This window comes from Hyla sarda, chromosome 8 (genome assembly GCF_029499605.1).
Source record: "Hyla sarda isolate aHylSar1 chromosome 8, aHylSar1.hap1, whole genome shotgun sequence".
Lineage (NCBI taxonomy): Eukaryota > Metazoa > Chordata > Amphibia > Anura > Hylidae > Hyla > Hyla sarda.
This window is the reverse complement of record NC_079196.1, coordinates 200513958-200534310: the sequence shown is the minus strand read 5'-3', so window position 1 is coordinate 200534310 and position 20353 is coordinate 200513958. Positions and strand designations below refer to the sequence as shown.

At 45.5% G+C, this 20353-nt stretch overlaps 1 protein-coding gene across 17 annotated transcripts in view; it reads right to left on the bottom strand.

Annotated features, from left to right (window-relative positions):
- Positions 1 to 1430: 1430 nt before the first annotated feature.
- The window catches only part of LOC130283916 (ankyrin repeat and fibronectin type-III domain-containing protein 1-like), a 443479-nt gene continuing 424556 nt past the window's right edge, over positions 1431 to 20353 (bottom strand). For 15 of the 17 annotated variants that reach the window (XM_056533657.1, XM_056533658.1, XM_056533660.1 and 12 more), the window contains 5 exons: positions 19968 to 20136; positions 16257 to 16423; positions 6602 to 6818; positions 4050 to 4765; positions 1431 to 2251 (listed from right to left, as the gene is read on the bottom strand). In XM_056533657.1, coding sequence (XP_056389632.1) covers positions 1961 to 2251; positions 4050 to 4765; positions 6602 to 6818; positions 16257 to 16423; positions 19968 to 20136 — 1560 coding nt within the window. In that variant the 3' untranslated portion in view covers positions 1431 to 1960. Of the gene's footprint in view, positions 2252 to 4034; positions 4766 to 6601; positions 6819 to 16256; positions 16424 to 19967; positions 20137 to 20353 lie in introns of all 17 variants that reach the window. The other 2 variants (XM_056533661.1, XM_056533666.1) reach the window with 2 other exon arrangements.

The following is a 20353-nucleotide window of genomic DNA, read 5'->3' as shown; positions in this document are numbered from 1 at the left end:
GGCATTGAAGATGAAATGTGGCTGGGTCTTTCAGCATGACAATGATCCCAAACACACCGCCCGGGCAACAAAGGAGTGGCTTCTTAAGAAGCATTTCAAGGTCCTGGAGTGGCCTAGCCAGTCTCCAGATCTCAATCCCATAGAAAACCTTTGGAGGGAGTTGAAAGTCTGTGTTGCCCAGCGACAGCCCCAAAACATCACTGCTCTAGAGGAGATCTGCATGGAGGAATGGGCCAAAATACCAGCAACAATATGTGAAAACCTTGTGAAGACTTACAGAAAATGTTTGACCTCTGTCATTGACAACAAAGGGTATATAACAAAGTATTGAGATGAACTTTTGTTATTGGCCAAATACTTATTTTCCATTATAAATTTGCAAATAAATTCTTAAAAAATCAGACCATGTGATTTTATGGATTTTTATTATGTCTCTCATAGTTGAGGTATACCTATGATGGAAATTACAAGCCTCTCATCTTTTTAAGTGGGAGAACTTGCACAATTGGAGGCTGACTATATACTTTTTTGCCCCACTGTATCTATGACAGCCAGGCTCTTGCTCTAAAGCCAGTATTAAAGAAACCAGTCTACCTTCTTAGATGGAACATCTACTATTAGCCTATTCAGAGGTGAAATTAAGCCTCTTAGTATGCACCATAAAAATGTGAAAGGTGGACATTCACTTTAAGGATGGTGTCAAAAAGGTTATAGATGTGCGGGTGTTCCACCTACAACATGATTATTCTGAACGGCTCACATACAGAGTACACAGGGCTTGTAATAGTGACAAGTGTAATGGAAAACCATTTTAATGTTTGTACACTCATAGCACCAGTGCTGTAAAGGTTTTTGTTCATCACCACGTGATGTCTTTATTATTACAGAAAAGAAAACAACCAATGATATGTTTCTTCTCGTCTGGCTCATTTAAAGATAAAAGAAAGGAGATGAGAGAAGTTCAGGATGGCAGAGGTAGGAACAAAGAGTAACAAGTTATATGCATCGGTATAGAACACGTCTTCAAACATTATAAACAAATAGAATCCAAAAGCCAATCTGCTTTATGTAGGAGCTTGGACTGGTGCTGCCTTGAGGGGTGAGTTCATTGAAATTCTCACGGAAGCACCACCAACCTGTACTGTGAAGCACAAAAGATTTCAATATACCCATTGACTAACAGAGTCGTACTTGAAAACATCATGCGGTTGGACGTATGCAAGCCAATTCACAGCACTAAAACAAGGAGAATTCTGCCGTGGCACAGACCTTATGGCAATGACGGGAGATCGGTGAGATGCAGTTACCTTAAAACGAAAAGCATACAAGGAAGGGAGAAGTCGACAAACAGCGCCAGCTGCACCGGCCCGCTTATATATTTTTTAACAATTTTGTTTAAGAATTTTTTTATCTTATTGTGCAACAAAATATTTCTTTTTTTTTTTCAGGATACAGTAAAACAAGCACAATAAACATTATTTTTCATTAGAAAAAAAAAGAGAGAAAAAAATTGTGGTTATTATTTGTTTGTTCTATTCTCTGGATACATACGGGAGAACCGTCATCCAAAGTCCCATTATGTCTCTGTGGTTTATACATCAATAAAACCCAAATGTTTTTGTGAAAAGGGTGGATCGGGGGAGGGGGTAGGAGAAATATGTATTGCTTCTTTTGGTGTGAGTGGTATGTTCTATGTTCGTCTAAAAATACTCTTTCCAAATTCCTTTCCAGTGAAGACGTTGTGGTAAAAGATACATTCTCATGTGCCAGTCAAATTTCTCTTTCATGGTCAGGAAAATAAGTCTTTGGTTGACAAGAAAAGAGAAAAAAAGCAAATGGATCTTAAACCTTTTACTCTTGACTGGAGGAGTAATGCTTTATTACGTGAAGGAAGCATTGAAGTTGAGCTGACCGTCCCTCAGAAAGTTTGGCCGGGTGAAGCCCTATCTGAGGGGGACTCTCATACCGTTGTAGCTGGACCATACTGAAAATGCAAAGGAGAGGTCTCTCGAATGCGGACAGAGAAGTGACCTTTGTTCCACGAACTCTGAAGTGAGAATGGCAGAAAGTCATCGTCCAGCCATTGTTCCTTATTGTTTTCAGAAGTAAACACCAGTGCAAAATGGTCCAGTTGGTCTTCAGCGTAACAGTAGCCTTCGGGAGTTCCCAGCATGCTCCTGGAGATCTCATTCATCTGGAGTACCACCAGCTTGACTACTTCCCGAGCTGCTGTTTTACTCGTTATATGTAACTGGTCATACAAAAAAGAAAAGAAAATATTTTATTGGCTGAATACCGTTTTTCTGGAGGCAGAAAAGTTTCCAATACCTAACAGTTCTTTGCAAAACTATTCTTTCCCTTCCAGGTGTTCCCTTTTATTGCATATTTGTCCAAGTGAATGCTTTCTCATATTTAAATATAATAATGTAATAGGACAGTGGGGACGGGAGTATTTGCAGCAGTTTTTGGATGAAAACAACATCCATATTACCTGAATGGAAAAGTAATCACCCCTTAAACATGCAATCAAATTCCTAATTGTTGAATTGATCCTGTCCCTCTTCTTTCAGATCAGTGGGTAGAGTTTCATGCATGTACTGCTGTTTTGACACACTCCAATACTTTAAAACTTTCTAATCACTGGGGGCCTCACCTCAGGGCTCGCCCTTGATCTTCAGAACAGGGTCCGGCTGTACTGGGGTGCCCCCAGCGCTCCCATAGACAGTGCATGGAGCGGCATATTGGCACAAGGAGAGACAGGGCCCCGTTCTGGCGATCAATGGGGAGTCCTGGAGGTCAGACCGACCGCAGTCAGAAAGTTATCCCCTATTCTGTGGATAAAGCAGCGGTGTGCCCTTTTAAAGAACAACAATCAAGCATAGGCAATCTTTGGCATTGCAGATGTTTTGGACTAGATAGTCAATAATGCTCTTTAGCCAAAATGCTGGCAAAGCATTATGGGAGATGTAGTCCAAAAGCCTGATCTAGATGTCTGAGTGGGTGGGGGGGGGGTTCTCACCTCTTGGACCCAATCGACCATGGGAATGGAGTCTTGTTTACCCCTGGTTGAATAGATAGGGTGGGCAGTCGAATGTGCACAAGGCCACTGACCTTTTTTATAGGCCCATTGAATTGCATGTCTGACATCTGCTCCACTCTCATGGTAGCTAAGGGTCCCAGTGTGTGGACCCTCACCGGTCTGAGAAAACCGGTTTATGAATTTGGCTAGGCCAGTACTTTGTTAATTCAGGCATGGGTGATCACATGCTCAACAGGCCTCTCACTCTTTATTTGCATAGTTTTATGCCACAGTTTGCTTAAGAGACAAATGAAAGATTCACTGAAAAATATCTTTGCAATATGTTTATTTTTGTATGGACTTTGATGGTGAGGCCCCACTACAAAAAGCCAATGCTAAACTTACGGAAAGATGGCTAAAAAGTTTCCAGCTCTCTTAAAACTGGAAAGTGTCCAGGCCCTGATGCCCATACCATTACACCATCATGAGGGCATGTATTTTCAGTGGGGTGAGGAGAGAAGCCACTGCCAGACTCCTATGTTGGGGGCTTATCTCTAGTGAAAACAAAAAGGATTGGCAGGCTTGGACAACACTTATTTAATGCCTATGGGGCCTTTAAGTGTACAATGCTGGATTTTCTTGCGACTATGTCTGACTGTTTTAAACTGTATTATACTAAAATTGAGAAGAGAAAAGATAACTTTCCATGTAACGCAAGAAGCAGCATAGTAATATGTTCTCCTCCTAGTTCAGATTATCATTTATGGACTGAAACACTTTTAAAGAGATGTATAAAAAAATTGAAAAAATTGTGTAGTCACCATCAAATGTATTTAGTAAATGAAAAAGTCTTAGATATCAAACTTGAAGGAACATAAACATAAATCTGGGGTTTGTAATCAAAAGTCTGAGATAAATGTGCAAAGTCTACTAAAACACTTTTTTTACAAGTCACATTTTCGATTTTTACGATGTATCATATAATGATGTCACAAATCACAGTATACATACAGACCTTCTGCTACACTACCTTAACACTCATGTCTTTAGACAGACCAGTCTCGTATTGTGGGTATATCCGTAAAGTTACAGAGTTATTCTTTTTTCCTTGACCTGCTACAATTTTCGGTTCCAAAGGTTCTTGGAAGTCGTGTGTCCACTCAACAGAGTGAGTGCGGTATATTCTCCTTGAGTTTTCACACGGTTGATCATTGTCCGGATTAAAAGAAGTGCTTGTCCTCAGGCCCCGGATATGGCGGTGACTTGAAGGTTTGGATTCCGTTGGAGAGCTGTCTACAGAACCTGGACAGGACTTTCGAGAGGCCTTGTAAGGCTGCTTGGGAAAGTCCAGGCTGCTGGTCCGGACACAGTAAGCTTGCCGCTTTTCAGTAATACGTAAAAGTTCAATCTGGCGGCTGGGAAGCACAAAGTCACTGTCATAAAGCTGCTGTGGACGATCATCTTCCTGAGTCAATACTTTGGGCTCAAGTGTCTGCAGCACATCAGGTGTACCATCTCTGAAGCTACGGATGCTCCTCCTGCCACAATCCGGTCCAGAAGAGTAAACCAGGTCTAGCTCCTTTGGACTTTGGGCTCTGCTAGAGTCATAATCACTATCAGTAGCAAGGAAGACTTCTGAAGAGCCCTCTTCATCTGATACACCATGGGAATCTAGAAGAGGGGAAGACTGGTTTGTAAACTTCACATCCATGAGTTCATTATCGGAGTAGGGAGCAGCAAGGAGATCTACAGGTGCAAATGATCAGAAATTGGTTATGATAACCTTCTTTAAGATGAACTTTACATCATTATGGAATATACAGTGCAATTGGAAAGTCTTTTGACCCTTACACTTTTTCACATTACGTTATTATGCAGCCTTGTGTTAAAATGAAAAAAAAGTTTTACCCCATCATTATTCTGCACTTAATACTCCATAATGAAGCTTAGCCAGAGGAACCATTAGCTCTTGGTCACCTCTGTTACCAAGGCCCTTTCCCCCAAATTCCTTAGTTTGGTGGTGTGGCCAGCTCTACCAAGAGTCCTGGTTGTTTCAAACTTCTTCCATTTAAGAATTACAGAGGCCACTGGGCTCTTGGGGACTTTTAGTACAGCAAAACTTTTTTGTACCCTTCTCCAGATCTGTGTCTCCACACAATCCTGTCTCTGAGCTCTATAAGCAGTGCTGCCCCCTTATGGCTTGGAATTGCTCTGATATACATTGTCAGCTGTGAGACCCTATATAGACAGGACTGTGTCTTTCCAAATCCTGTCCAATCAGCTGAATTTACCACAGATGACTCCAATTAAGATGGAGAAACATCTCAGAGATGATCAAGAGAAATGGGAGGAGCCAGAGCTAAATATCTAGCGAAAGAGTCCATGCCAGATTTTGGTTTTTCCATTTTAAGAAATTAGCAATAGGAGATTAATAGGAGGAACATCTCTAGAGAGACCTAAAAATGGCTTCCACCAACAGTCCCCATCCAACCTGACAGAGCTGGAGACGATCTGCAGGGGATCTGCCCCAAATCCAGGTGTGTAAACCTTATGGCCTCATCCCCAAGAAGACTGGAGGCTGTAATTGCTACCAAAGGGTGATTTAAGGGTATGAATACTTATGTCACTGCAAGATTTTGGTTTTTCCTTTTTGATAAATTAGCAAAGATTTCTAATGTTCATGCAGAATAATGAGTAAATGTGATATTATTCTTTTCATTTTAGCACAAGGCCTCAACATAACAAAATGTAAAAAAAAGTGAAAGTACTGAAGACTTTCCGAATGCATTGTAATACATCAGGGGGCAAACTACCTACAGGAGATCCTACAGGGGGCAGGATACTCACAATGGGGTCCTACTACATACAGGAGCAAACTACGTACAGGTGAGTTTATACCATCAGGGCACAAACTACTTAAAGGGGCAAGCTACCTCCAGACTGACTGGACCAAGCCCTATAAAGAGTTGCAAGTAGCAACATCATACGCGTCATCATAGAGAAGCCGTTTCAGCCATTACACTAGTGGTGAGTTCATTTAAATGTTTGACTAAATATAGCGGCTAATTTTTAAGCTGATGTGTATGGCCCAAAAATGATTCCATAAATGGCCCATGACAAAAAAAATGGTCCCCTACCCCTGTAATACATGTATAATATACTACTCTTTGTAGGCCCACACTCCAGGGTTACATGACTTGCATTTCTTTATCCATTTTTTTATAATGTTAAGCTGGTCATACACATTAGATTAAAGGGGTATTCCGGGCAAAAACATTTTATCCCCTATCCAAAGCATAGGGGATAAGATGTTTGATCGCGGGGGGCCCGTTGCTGAGACCCCCCGTGATCTCCCTGCAGCACCCGCATTCTATGCGGGTGCTGAATCTCCAGTTTTGGAAACCTCCGGGTTTCCGGGACTGGGGACGTGATGTCCCGCCACGCCCCCTCCATTCATGTCATGACTAATGGCAGACTAACCACGTCACAGGTCAAAGCTGTTCTATTAATACGCCAAATATGTCTGGTGGCCCACCACTGACCACAAGGGGTATATTAAAAAATAAAAAAGTTCCCACTGACCTGTGTTGAGCTTTCGGTTAGTTTCAGGAGAGGGAGTTGGCGATGGAAAGTAGTCCAGGTGAGATGACGAAGTGGACTGTGCTTTCTCCTTTAGAAATATTTCGCCAGAACCGTTGAGGAACCAAGTGAGGGGTACAGCACACGATGGTTGTTTGTACCTGGCATGTTGTAGGGCATCCATCATCCATCGCATCTCCCTCCATATCTCTTCCATTTGCTGCATAGATAAAAGAAGAGAGTTAGCATATGCCTCAGACTAAACCTAGGCAGAGCGGATAGTCGCTACAAACACCATCTCTTAAAAGGACCCTGGCAGGATTGTGATTTTAGTGGATACCATGTAATGCCTTATTTCTCCTGTGGTGGCGCTGCAGAGAAAACTAAGCCTTGATTACAGCTGATCCTGGGAGATTCCTGCAGCGGGACGCTCCTCCTCATCAGCTCATTTTAACTGGGTTCTTATAACTGAAATGTGTCAAGTAGAACAGGAGGAACTAAATGCAGAGGCTAGAAATGTTTTGTTCCCATCAGGACATGATGACAGGTCCATAATATTGCTCTTCTACCTATTATCACCATACTGTAAGAGCCGCGATACAGAGGAGGACCTCAGGCTGACACACCGCACATAGATATTACCGTAATTGTAGCTCTGCTCCACTATATTTTCTATTGCTGAGTATTTTGCAAAACAAAACAAATGCTAAATGTTTCCGCTTCCAAACCTAAAGAGGGAAAAAATGCTTTTCTGTAACCCAAGATATCAAATAAAAAAAAAATAGAAAAAAGCATAAAAATAAAAACTGCAGACTCAACTCCGCAGGAGCACGGCCTGGTCAGACTAGACGACTCCTTCAATTGCCTCCCAACCAATAGCCCCCATTAGCCAAAGAACAGACTGCCATGATAAATAAATGGCACGGAGACGTCTGCTCCAGGCAGAATCAGTACACACGCCTTCGTACACAGCGTATCTCCCCGACTTCCTCTGTGGGACTTGGCAAGGTCAGGTCTGTATTAGTGGTGAAAAGGTCTCCCAGTCTTTATCCTGTTGGCTGGTGCAGCCATACACTTATACAGTTATCAAAGCATGTATTAAATCTCCTCCCGCATACCTGTCCGGTGCCAGCAAACTTGTCTTACTCATAGGGGGGGACTTGCTTACTATTACTTTCCAGCAGGGCCACAGAAGTGCTATTTAATTTATTACCAAAAACACAGAAGACGTTAGCAATACGGCCAGTGTCCTATGTGGCTTGTAAAAGGATAATGTTAGAAGCCATGGCACCTGTGGGCAGTCTGATGGTGGAAGGATATTACTGCCTCCATATACAACAATATGGAATCTATAGGAATGCCAACGTTTCAGTCCACAGCATAATAGCAAGGCTTCATAAGTGGTAATGGGAGGAACTGTGACATGCTATACGAGTGGTCTTCAAACTATGGACCTCCAGATGTTTCAAAACTACAACTCCCAGCTTGCCAGGGCAGTTATTTGCTGCCCAGGTATGCTAGGAGTTGTATTTTTGCAATATCTGGAGGTTCACAGTTTGGAGACCTAGGTGTTATATAGAAACCAAGTAGGAATGAGATCTCAAATTTATCACTTTAAAGGGGTACTCCGGTGGAAATTTTTTTTTTTTTTTTTTTTTAATCAACTGGTGTCAGAAAGTTAAACAGATTTGTAAATTACTTCTATTTAAAAATGTTAAAACTTCCGGTACTTATTAGCTGCTGTATACTCCACAGGAAGTTCTTTTCTTTTTTAATTTATTTTCTGTCTGACCACAGTGCTCTCTGCTGACACCTCTGTCCATTTTAGGAACTGTCCAGAGTAGAAGCAAATCCCCATAGCAAACCTCTCCTGCTCTGGACAGTTCCTGACATGGACAGAGGTGTCAGCAGAGAGCACTGTGGTCAGACAGAAAAGAAATGAAAAAAAGAAAAGAATTTCCTGTGGAGCATACAGCAGCTAATAAGTACTGGAAGTTTTAACATTTTTAAATAGAAGTAATTTACAAATCTGTTTAACTTTCTGGCACCAGTTGATAAAAAAAAAATGTTTTCCAGTGGAGTACCCCTTTAAAGTGATAAATCTTAGATCTCATTCCTACTTGGTTTCTGTAACCTAGGTCTCCAAACTGTGAGCCTCCAGATATTGCAAAAATACAAAAAAAATATTTCCAGTGAAGTACACCTTTAAGTGTTCTTGTCAATAGGCTTGGCCTGAATTCATACCTGTACTTTATATAAGTCTCTGCCAGACAAAATGAAATGCTTTCTACCACAAGCCGGAGTAGGACGTGGTTCCCGGGGAATGACCTCATGTCCATTATTTGGTAGTTCCATAATGAAGTGCGGTAGAAATGTACTTACTCTAGAGTCTGGCTTCTTGTAATGACAGATCAAGTAATGATGGGTAAGATAACAACACGTTACAATATTTCGAGCTATTAAAAATATAGCAATATTCCTTAAAAGAGAAGAACTCTATCTCAAAATAAAACAATGAAAAGTTTGCAAAATAACATAAAAACAAAATGATATTAAGAAAAAGTGCCATATAATGTGCACATAACTATTAACACACAGATAATTGTGCCATACAAAGCTCATCGGCTGAGTTAGGCTAATACCAGCACAGGGTCCTGATCACAGTCCCATAAAAAGTAATGCCTCCATGCGATTCCCAAATAATGGCACCATACAGTGTCTAAATGGTTGCTGTGGCCCATGGTATTGGATAAGGAGTGGTACTGTATTTATGTGGCCCGTGGCTCTAAATAAGGAGCGTTACTGAAAGGACATTGCCTTGGCACTGGTTAAGAATTGTTAATGCATGTATGAAGTGACCCGTGGCACTGGATAAGGAGTGTTACTGAAAATACGTGGCCTGTAGCATTGGATGAGGAGTGGTACTGCAGGTTCGAAGCCTGTGGCACTGAATAAGGAGTGTTATTGCAGGTATGTAGTGGAGTGTGACAATGGATGAGGAGTGTTACTAAAAGTACATGGCCGTGGCACTAGATAAGGAGAGGTGCTGCAGGTGTGTAGTGGCCGGTGGCAGTGGATAATGAGTGATTACTACAGGTATGTAGCAGCTTTTTTTACTCGATAAGGACTGTTACTGCAGGTACGTGGCCTGTGGCATGCAATGAGGAGAGTTACTGCAGCTGTGTAATCACCTGTGGCACTAGATAAAGACTGTTACTGCAGGTGTGTAGTGGCTTGTGGCACTGGATAAGTACTGTTGCTGCAGGTAGGTGGCCTGTGGCACTGAATGAGGAGTGTTACTGTAGGTATGTGGTGGCCTGTGGCACTGGCTAAGGAATGCTACTGCAGGTATGTTGTCTGTGGCACCAGATAAACGTATAACTGCAGGTATGCAGTGGCCTGTGGCCCTGGATGAGCAATGTTACTGCAGATACAGTGGAGCAAAAAAGTATTTAGTCAGCCAACAATTTTGCAAGTTCTCCCACTTAAATAGATGAGAGGCCTGTAATTTTCATCATAGCTATACCTCAACTATGAGAGACATAATGAGAAAAAAAATCCATAAAATCACATTGTCTGAATTTTAAAGAATTTATTTGCAAATTCTGGTGGAAAATAAGTTTTTGGTCAATAACAAAAGTTCATCTCAATACTTTGCTATATGCCCTTTGTTGGCAATGACAGAGGTCAAACGTTTTCTCTAAGTCTTCACAAGGTTTTCACACACTGTTTCTGGTATTTTGGCCCATTCCTCCATGCAGATCTCCTCTAGAGCAGTGATGTTTTGGGGGCTGTCGCTGGGCAACACAGACTTTCAACTACTTTCAAAGGTTTTCTATGATGATGAGATCTGGAGACTGGCTAGGCCACTCCAGGACCATGAAATGCTTCTTACAAAGCCACTCCTTCGTTGCCCGGTGTGCTTGGGATCATTGTCATGCTGAAAGACCCAGCCACGTTTCATCTTCAATGCCCTTGCTAATGGAAGGAGGTTTTCACTCAAAATCTCACGATACATGGCCTCATTTATTCTTTCCTTTACACGGATCAGTCATCATGGTCCCTTAGCTGAAAAATAGCCCCAAAGCATGCTTCACAGTAGGTATGGTGTTCTTTGGATGCAACTCAGCATTCTTTCTCCTCCAAACACGACAAGTTGAGATATTCCCAAAAAGTTCTACTTTGGGTTCATCTGACCATATGAGATTCTCCCAATCCTCTTCTGGATCATCCAAATGCTCTCTAGCAAACTTCAGATGGCCTGGACATGTACTGGCTTAAGCAGGGGGACACGTCTGGCACTGCATGATTTCAGTCCCTGGTGGTGTAGTGTGTTACTGATGGTAGCCTTTTTTACTTTGGTCCCAGCTCTCCGCAGGTCATTCACTAGGTCCCCCTGTGTGGTTCTGGGATTATTGCTCACCGTTCTTGATGATTTTGACACCACGGGGTGAGATCTTGTGTGGAGCCCCAGATCGAGGGAGATTATCAGTGGTCTTGTATGTCTTCCATTTTCTAATAATTGCTCCTACAGTTGATTTCTTCACACCAAACTGCTTGCCTATTGGAGATTCAGTCTTCCCAGCCTTGTGCAGGTCTACAATTTTGTTTCTGGTGTCCTTTGACAGCTTTTTGGTCTTGGCGATAGTGGAGTTTGGAGTGTGACTGTTTGAGGTTGTGGACAGGTGTCTTTTATACTGATAACAAGTTCAAACAGGAGCCATTAATACAGGTAACGAGTGGAGGACAGAGGAAAAGAAGTTACAGTTCTGTGAGAGCCAGAAATCCTGCTTGTTTGTAGGTGACCAAATACTTATTTTCCACCATAATTTGCAAATAAATTATTTAAAAATCAGACAATGTGATTTTATGGATATTTTTTCTCATTATGTCTCTCATAGTTGAGGTATACCTATGATGAAAATTACAGGCCTCTCATCTTTTTAAGTGGGGAACATGCAGAATTGGTGGCTGACTAAATACTTTTTTGCTCCACTGTATGTAGTCTATGTGACACTGGATGAGGACTGTTACTGCAGGTGGGTGGCCTGTGGCACTGGATGAGGACTGTTACTACAGGTGGGTGGCCTGTGGCAATGGATGAGGACTGTTACTGCAGGTGGGTGGCCTGTGGCACTGGATGAGGACTGTTACTGCAGGTGGGTGACCTGTGGCAATGGATGAGGACTGTTACTGCAGGTGGGTGGCCTGTGGCAATGGATAAGGACTGTTACTGCAGGTGGGTGATCTGTGGCAATGGATGAGGAGTGGTACTGCAGGTGGGTGGCCTGTGGCAATGGATGAGGACTGTTACTGCAGTGGGGTGGCCTGTGGCAATGGATAAGGACTGTTACTGCAGGTGGGTGGCCTGTGGCAATGGATGAGGACTGTTACTGCAGTTGGGTGGCCTGTGGCAATGGATGAGGAGTGGTACTGCAGGTGGGTGGCCTGTGGCAATGGATGAGGACTGTTACTGCAGTAGGGTGGCCTGTGGCAATGGATAAGGACTGTTACTGCAGGTGGGTGGCCTGTGGCAATGGATGAGGACTGTTACTGCAGGTGGGTGGCCTGTGGCAATGGATGAGGACTGATACTGCAGGTGGGTGGCCTGTGGCAATGGATGAGGACTGTTACTGCAGTGGGGTGGCCTGTGGCAATGGATGAGGACTGTTACTGCAGTGGGGTGGCCTGTGGCAATGGATGAGGACTGTTACTACAGGTGGGTGGCCTGTGGCAATGGATGAGGACTGTTACTGCAGTGGGGTGGCCTGTGGCAATGGATGAGGACGGTTACTACAGGTGGGTGGCCTGTGGCAATGGATGAGGACTGTTACTGCAGTGGGGTGGCCTGTGGCAATGGATGAGGACTGTTACTGCAGGTGGGTGGCCTGTGGCACTGGATGAGGAGTGGTACTGCAGGTGGGTGGCCTGTGGCAATGGATGAGGACTGTTACTGCAGGTGGGTGGCCTGTGGCAATGGATGAGGACTGTTACTGCAGGTGGGTGGCCTGTGGCAATAGATGAGGACTGTTACTGCAGGTGGGTGGCCTGTGGTAATGGATGAGGAGTGGTAATGCAGGTGGGTGGCCTGTGGCACTGGATGAGGACTGTTACTGCAGGTGGGTGGCCTGTGGCACTGGATGAGGACTGATACTGCAGGTGGGTGGCCTGTGGCAATGGATGAGGAGTGGTAATGCAGGTGGGTGGCCTGTGGCAATGGATGAGGACTGTTACTGCAGTGGGGTGGCCTGTGGCAATGGATGAGGACTGATACTGCAGGTGGGTGGCCTGTGGCAATGGATGAGGACTGTTACTACAGGTGGGTGGCCTGTGGCAATGGATGAGGACTGTTACTACAGGTGGGTGGCCTGTGGCAATGGATGAGGACTGTTACTGCAGGTGGGTGGCCTGTGGCAATGGATGAGGACTGTTACTGCAGGTGGGTGGCATGTGGCAATGGATGAGGACTGTTACTGCAGTGGGGTGGCCTGTGGCATTGGATGAGGACTGTTACTGCAGGTGGGTGGCCTGTGGCAATGGATGAGGACTGTTACTGCAGGTGGGTGGCCTGTGGCAATGGATGAGGACTGTTACTACAGGTGGGTGGCCTGTGGCAATGGATGAGGACTGTTACTGCAGGTGGGTGGCCTATGGCAATGGATGAGGACTGTTACTACAGGTGGGTGGCCTGTGGCAATGGATGAGGACTGTTACTACAGGTGGGTGGCCTGTGGCAATGGATGAGGACTGTTACTGCAGGTGGGTGGCCTGTGGCAATGGATGAGGACTGTTACTGCAGGTGGGTGGCATGTGGCAATGGATGAGGACTGTTACTGCAGTGGGGTGGCCTGTGGCATTGGATGAGGACTGTTACTGCAGGTGGGTGGCCTGTGGCAATGGATGAGGACTGTTACTGCAGGTGGGTGGCCTGTGGCAATGGATGAGGACTGTTACTACAGGTGGGTGGCCTGTGGCAATGGATGAGGACTGTTACTGCAGGTGGGTGGCCTGTGGCACTGGATGAGGAGTGGTACTGCAGGTGGGTGGCCTGTGGCAATGGATGAGGACTGTTACTGCAGTGAGGTGGCCTGTGGCAATGGATGAGGACTGTTACTGCAGGTGGGTGGCCTGTGGCAATGGATGAGGACTGTTACTGCAGGTGGGTGGCCTGTGGCAATGGATGAGGAGTGGTAATGCAGGTGGGTGGCCTGTGGCAATGGATGAGGACTGTTACTGCAGTGGGGTGGCCTGTGGCACTGGATGAGGAGTGGTACTGCAGGTGGGTGGCCTCTGGCAATGGATGAGGACTGATACTGCAGGTGGGTGGCCTGTGGCAATGGATGAGGAGTGGTACTGCAGGTGGGTGGCCTGTGGCACTGGATGAGGACTGTTACTGCAGGTGGGTGGCCTATGGCACTGGATGAGGACTGGTACTGCAGGTGGGTGGCCTGTGGCAATGGATGAGGAGTGGTACTGCAGGTGGGTGGCCTGTGGCACTGGATGAGGACTGTTACTGCAGGTGGGTGGCCTGTGGCAATGGATGAGGACTGTTACTGCAGATGGGTGGCCTGTGGCAATGGATGAGGACTGTTACTGCAGGTGGGTGGCCTGTGGCACTGGATGAGGAGTGGTAATGCAGGTGGGTGGCCTGTGGCACTGGATGAGGAGTGGTAATGCAGGTGGGTGGCCTGTGGCACTGGATGAGGACTGTTACTGCAGGTGGGTGGCCTGTGGCACTGGATGAGGAGTGGTACTGCAGGTGGGTGGCCTGTGGCACTGGATGAGGACTGTTACTGCAGGTGGGTGGCCTGTGGCAATGGATGAGGACTGTTACTGCAGGTGGGTGGCCTGTGGCACTGGATGAGGACTGTTACTGCAGGTGGGTGGCCTGTGGCACTGGATGAGGAGTGGTACTGAAGGTGGGTGGCCTGTGGCACTGGATGAGGACTGTTACTGCAGGTGGGTGGCCTGTGGCACTGGATGAGGACTGTTACTGCAGGTGGGTGGCCTGTGGCAATGGATGAGGACTGTTACTGCAGGTGGGTGGCCTGTGGCAATGGATGAGGACTGTTACTGCAGGTGGGTGGCCTGTGGCAATGGATGAGGACTGTTACTGCAGGTGGGTGGCCTGTGGCAATGGATGAGGACTGATACTGCAGGTGGGTGGCCTGTGGCAATGGATGAGGACTGTTACTGCAGGTGGGTGGCCTGTGGCACTGGATGAGGAGTGGTACTGCAGGTGGGTGGCCTGTGGCAATGGATGAGGACTGTTACTGCAGGTGGGTGGCCTGTGGCACTGGATGAGGAGTGGTACTGCAGGTGGGTGGCCTGTGGCAATGGATGAGGACTGTTACTGCAGGTGGGTGGCCTGTGGCACTGGATGAGGAGTGGTACTGCAGGTGGGTGGCCTGTGGCAATGGATGAGGACTGTTACTGCAGGTGGGTGGCCTGTGGCACTGGATGAGGAGTGGTACTGCAGGTGGGTGGCCTGTGGCACTGGATGAGGACTGTTACTGCAGGTGGGTGGCCTGTGGCACTGGATGAGGACTGGTACTGCAGGTGGGTGGCCTGTGGCAATGGATGAGGAGTGGTACTGCAGGTGGGTGGCCTGTGGCACTGGATGAGGACTGTTACTGCAGGTGGGTGGCCTGTGGCAATGGATGAGGACTGTTACTGCAGATGGGTGGCCTGTGGCAATGGATGAGGACTGTTACTGCAGGTGGGTGGCCTGTGGCACTGGATGAGGAGTGGTAATGCAGGTGGGTGGCCTGTGGCACTGGATGAGGAGTGGTAATGCAGGTGGGTGGCCTGTGGCACTGGATGAGGACTGTTACTGCAGGTGGGTGGCCTGTGGCACTGGATGAGGAGTGGTACTGCAGGTGGGTGGCCTGTGGCACTGGATGAGGACTGTTACTGCAGGTGGGTGGCCTGTGGCAATGGATGAGGACTGTTACTGCAGGTGGGTGGCCTGTGGCACTGGATGAGGACTGTTACTGCAGGTGGGTGGCCTGTGGCACTGGATGAGGAGTGGTACTGAAGGTGGGTGGCCTGTGGCACTGGATGAGGACTGTTACTGCAGGTGGGTGGCCTGTGGCACTGGATGAGGACTGTTACTGCAGGTGGGTGGCCTGTGGCAATGGATGAGGACTGTTACTGCAGGTGGGTGGCCTGTGGCAATGGATGAGGACTGTTACTGCAGGTGGGTGGCCTGTGGCAATGGATGAGGACTGTTACTGCAGGTGGGTGGCCTGTGGCAATGGGTGAGGACTGATACTGCAGGTGGGTGGCCTGTGGCAATGGATGAGGACTGTTACTGCAGGTGGGTGGCCTGTGGCACTGGATGAGGAGTGGTACTGCAGGTGGGTGGCCTGTGGCAATGGATGAGGACTGTTACTGCAGGTGGGTGGCCTGTGGCACTGGATGAGGAGTGGTACTGCAGGTGGGTGGCCTGTGGCAATGGATGAGGACTGTTACTGCAGGTGGGTGGCCTGTGGCACTGGATGAGGAGTGGTACTGCAGGTGGGTGGCCTGTGGCAATGGATGAGGACTGTTACTGCAGGTGGGTGGCCTGTGGCACTGGATGAGGACTGTTACTGCAGGGGGTGGCCTGTGGCACTGGATGAGGACTGGTACTGTAAGTATAGTTGATTTTCATTACCTGAATGAAGTCCTGAACTTGCTGATGTCGCTGCTTTGCTGTAGTAAGTTCGGTGTCAGAGAAGGCTTCCCTGAGGCTCTGCTGAGACAGGAGAGACTCGAATTCCAACAGGGCGGATAGCTGACAAAACTGACTGATGAAATCCCGATCATACGTGAAAAAGTGAACTGCAAAAAGAAATGAACAAGCGCAGCCCAGATTATTAAAATATGAAGTAAAGGCAGAGCAGGAAAAATACAATGTTGCATTAATTTGTATGAAGTGCTCAAAATAGAAAAGTAAATGACCAAAAATTAGATTCATTCTTAAAACTGATTCAAAAAATGTTTTAAAATTACAACCCAACCCAATCATATCTTATCAGTGTAGACACCTTTTTTGAGGTGGTAAAATGTGAATCTGATTCCTGCTCAGGATATCATATCATGTACTTCTGTGCTATGAATTTGGTAATGGATCTTTATGGGAGGAGGTCATATATTGGGATTTGGGGATGGCATTCTTTCCTAATCTGTGATTTACACTGTAAAAGTCCTTACTTTGAAATGAACATTGTAGGTTAATGTAATATACAATGGGATATGTTATCAAGTGATGAAAAGTCAAAGTCGGCTGATGGTGGTCATTGGTTTTATAATGAAGAGAGTCGTGTGGTGGAGCCCCCTGATAGGGGATTGTAGGTTTCATGAATGTTTTTGGTTTGATCCCACATTTATAGGAAAACACCAGGAACTGGCACATTACCAACTAATTCTGATTTAAATGGGTACTCCGCCCCTAGACATCTTATCCCCTATCCAAAGGATAGGGGATAAGATGTCAGATCGCCGGGGTCCCGCTGCTGGGGAGCCCCGGGATCCCCGCTGCGGCACCCCGCTATCATTACAGCACAGAGCAAGTTCGCCCTGCACGTAATGACGCGCAATACAGGGGCTGTAGCATCGTTACGTCACGGCTCCGCCCCTTGTGACGTCACGGCTCCGCCCCTTGTGACGTCACGGCCCGCCCCTTTCAATACAAGTCTATGGGAGGGGGCGCGGCGGTCGTCACGCCCCCTGCCATAGACTTGCATTAAGGGGACGGGCCGTGATGTCACGAGGGGCGGAGCCATGACGTCACGCGGCTCCGTCCCCTGTATTTGTTTATTCTATGGGTCAATACAATTACAATGATACCCATATTTATTTAGCTATTTTATTATTTTACTACTTTAAAAAAAAGTAAAACTTTTTTTCCCACAAAATAAGTATACTTAAATGGTCACTCTCATTAAAACTAATGTTTGCTATTTCACTCCTTATGGTAAATAAAAAATATTTCTAGTATACTTTATTTTAAAAAAAAAATCAGTTTTCTATGTTTTATTTGTGCTTAAAAAAAGCTCAAGAGCACATTTTCCCCCCATCTTATACACAGACTTAGGACCGAAGCCCAAACACAGGAAGTGCAGCCTGGAGTGCTGAGGGGGGTGTGTCCAACCAACAGCATATGGCAGTTATGTGTGAGAGGAGCTATGATTAGATGAGGCTGGACACCCCCCCCCCTCAGCACTCCAGGCTGCACTTCCTGTGTTTGGACTTCGGTCCTAAGTCTGTGTATAAGATGGGGGGAAAATGTGCTCTTGAGCTTTTTAAAGCACAAATAAAACATAGAAAACTTCATTTTTTTTCAAATAAAGTATATTAGAAATATTTTTTATTTACCATAAGGAGGGCAATAGCAAAAATGTGTTTTAATGAGAGTTATCCTTTTACATTTCTCTATTGCTCTATTCTATTTATTTATTTTTTTCATTTACATTGCTATTTGAAGGCTCCTTTTGTACTAGTCCTGTCACATTCTGTTAGATAAAGGCAACTATGGAGCATTTTTTTATGGGTGCCCCTTAAGTAGGAATTGTGTCTTGTTGCCAATTTATATGTCACATGTTTGGACAAAAATTATTATTTTTTTTTTACATATTTTTTTATTACGTTTTCACAGAGTAACAAAGAAAGCAGGCACATTATTATGAAAGGAGGTAATGAGAATAATAATTAAGTAATGTACATAAGCATCGATTTGTTGCTACACATATACTAAAAAGGGGGTTAATAAACAGTCTTATAAAGTGTAAAATAAAGTGTATAAATCTGCTATATGATACCCATTAAATACCAGCATACTAGGATTGGAAAATACAATCTAGAGTGACTAAAAAAACAAGCCCCCCCCCCCCCCCCTGCCCCCCTCCGTTCCTTCTTATTAGATCCATAACTATTTTAGTTTAGACTCAACAATTGCGTGCCTGCCATATTGCCTGCGCTGTGTTTTTATTTTTTTTGCACATTGACTTGCGCCAAAGTTACTTTATTTTAGCCATATTTTTATGTTGTTTACACTTTTTCTTGCTGTGCGCATGCAGGGGTGGGGTTTTTTGCTCAAATGTACTTTTTTTTATTTATTTTTTTGGCTATTCAGGAGCTTCCTGTCATATTCTCTAATGTATGCATGATGAATGGTGCGCAGCAACTGGTATAATACGTTTCTTACTGCGGGAAAAAAAACTCTGCGCATGATAAATCCTCCCCTTTATGTTTATTTTTGCTTTGTTATTTTTTACTTATGAAAATTCTAAAAAATTAATAATAAAATAAAAATGTACCGTATATATATTCCCTGGTATCAGCTTAGCTCCAGTTACGGAATATAAAAAGCTAATCGGGATTAAAGGAGTAGTCCAGTGGTGACCCAGTGGTGAACAACTTATCCCCTATCCTAAGGATAGGGGATAAGTTTGAGATTGCGGGGGGTCCGACCGCTGGGGCCCCCTGCGATCTCCTGTACGGAGCCCCGACAGCGGAGAAGGGGGCATGTCGACCTCCGCACGAAGCGGCGGCCGACACACCCCCTCAATACAACTCTATGGCAGAGCCGAAGCACAATCTCTGGCTCTGCCATAAAGATGTATTGAGGGGGCGTGTCGTCCACCGCTTCGTGCAGAGGTCGACACCCGCTATCTGGCCGGAGAGCCTGGCCCCCGTACAGAGAGATCGCAGTGGGCCCCAGCGGTCGGACCCCCCGCGATCTCAAACTTATCCCCTATCCTTAGGATAGGGGATAAGTTTTTCACCACTGGACTACCCCTTTAATGCCAAGCCAGAACTCTCTCTCCAGAAGGAAAGAGCACCCATCTGGAGCTAAGCTGATACCAGGGAACATCGCCTGACAAGGTGATGTAATGATCTGATTTGCATATTCCCCTACCCAGAATGCCTGCGGAGTGCTTAGCTCTTGAAAGCTCCGTCACACCAGGAGTGGTGAACTCTCCCTGAGTTAAATACTCATCCCCTATATATATATATATATATATATATATATATATGTCAGCTATACATACTACGCTCTTAGGTATACTGTATTGAGTTTCACTATGCACTTTGATATTATGTACTGTATCTAGTTTTGTGTTTTTATGCAATTCTGCTGCAATTGCATCTTAATTGGTCACTCCATTTATACCTGGCACTATACCACATTTGTATGCTTGAAAATGGCCGCAACTGGCGACCGAAACGTTGCACTTGTCTGATGGAATAAACCACAAATTTTTACCGCATGCTACGAAGTGCTGCAGAATTATTTTCTACTATATATATATATATATATATATATATATATTTATAAAAATAACCAATAAAAGGTAAAAAGCAATAAGGATGAGGCTATTACCCAGCTCAAATATTTGCAGGGGCAGTGTGAGGAATCCTGAGTAAGGGGTGTATGGGCTGTTCTGGCCAGGAGCTGTGCAAACATCATCAGAGGGAGGAAGCAATAACAGCAGAGAGACCTGACCTCCGAACTCCAGCACTTCTTGACTGTATAACCGGAAATCTTTAGCCTATGAGTAAAGTAGAAAAAAGCAGTGAAGCAGATTTCTTTGGAGTTATGTCCTCTCAATAACATATCTCTAGGACAGTGTTTCCCAACCAGTGTGCCTCCAGCTGTTGCAAAACTACAACTCCCAGCATGCCCGGACAGCCTTCGGCTGTCCGGGCATGCTGGGAGTTGTAGTTTTGCCACAGCTGGAGGCATCTTGGTGGGGAAACGCTTCAGTA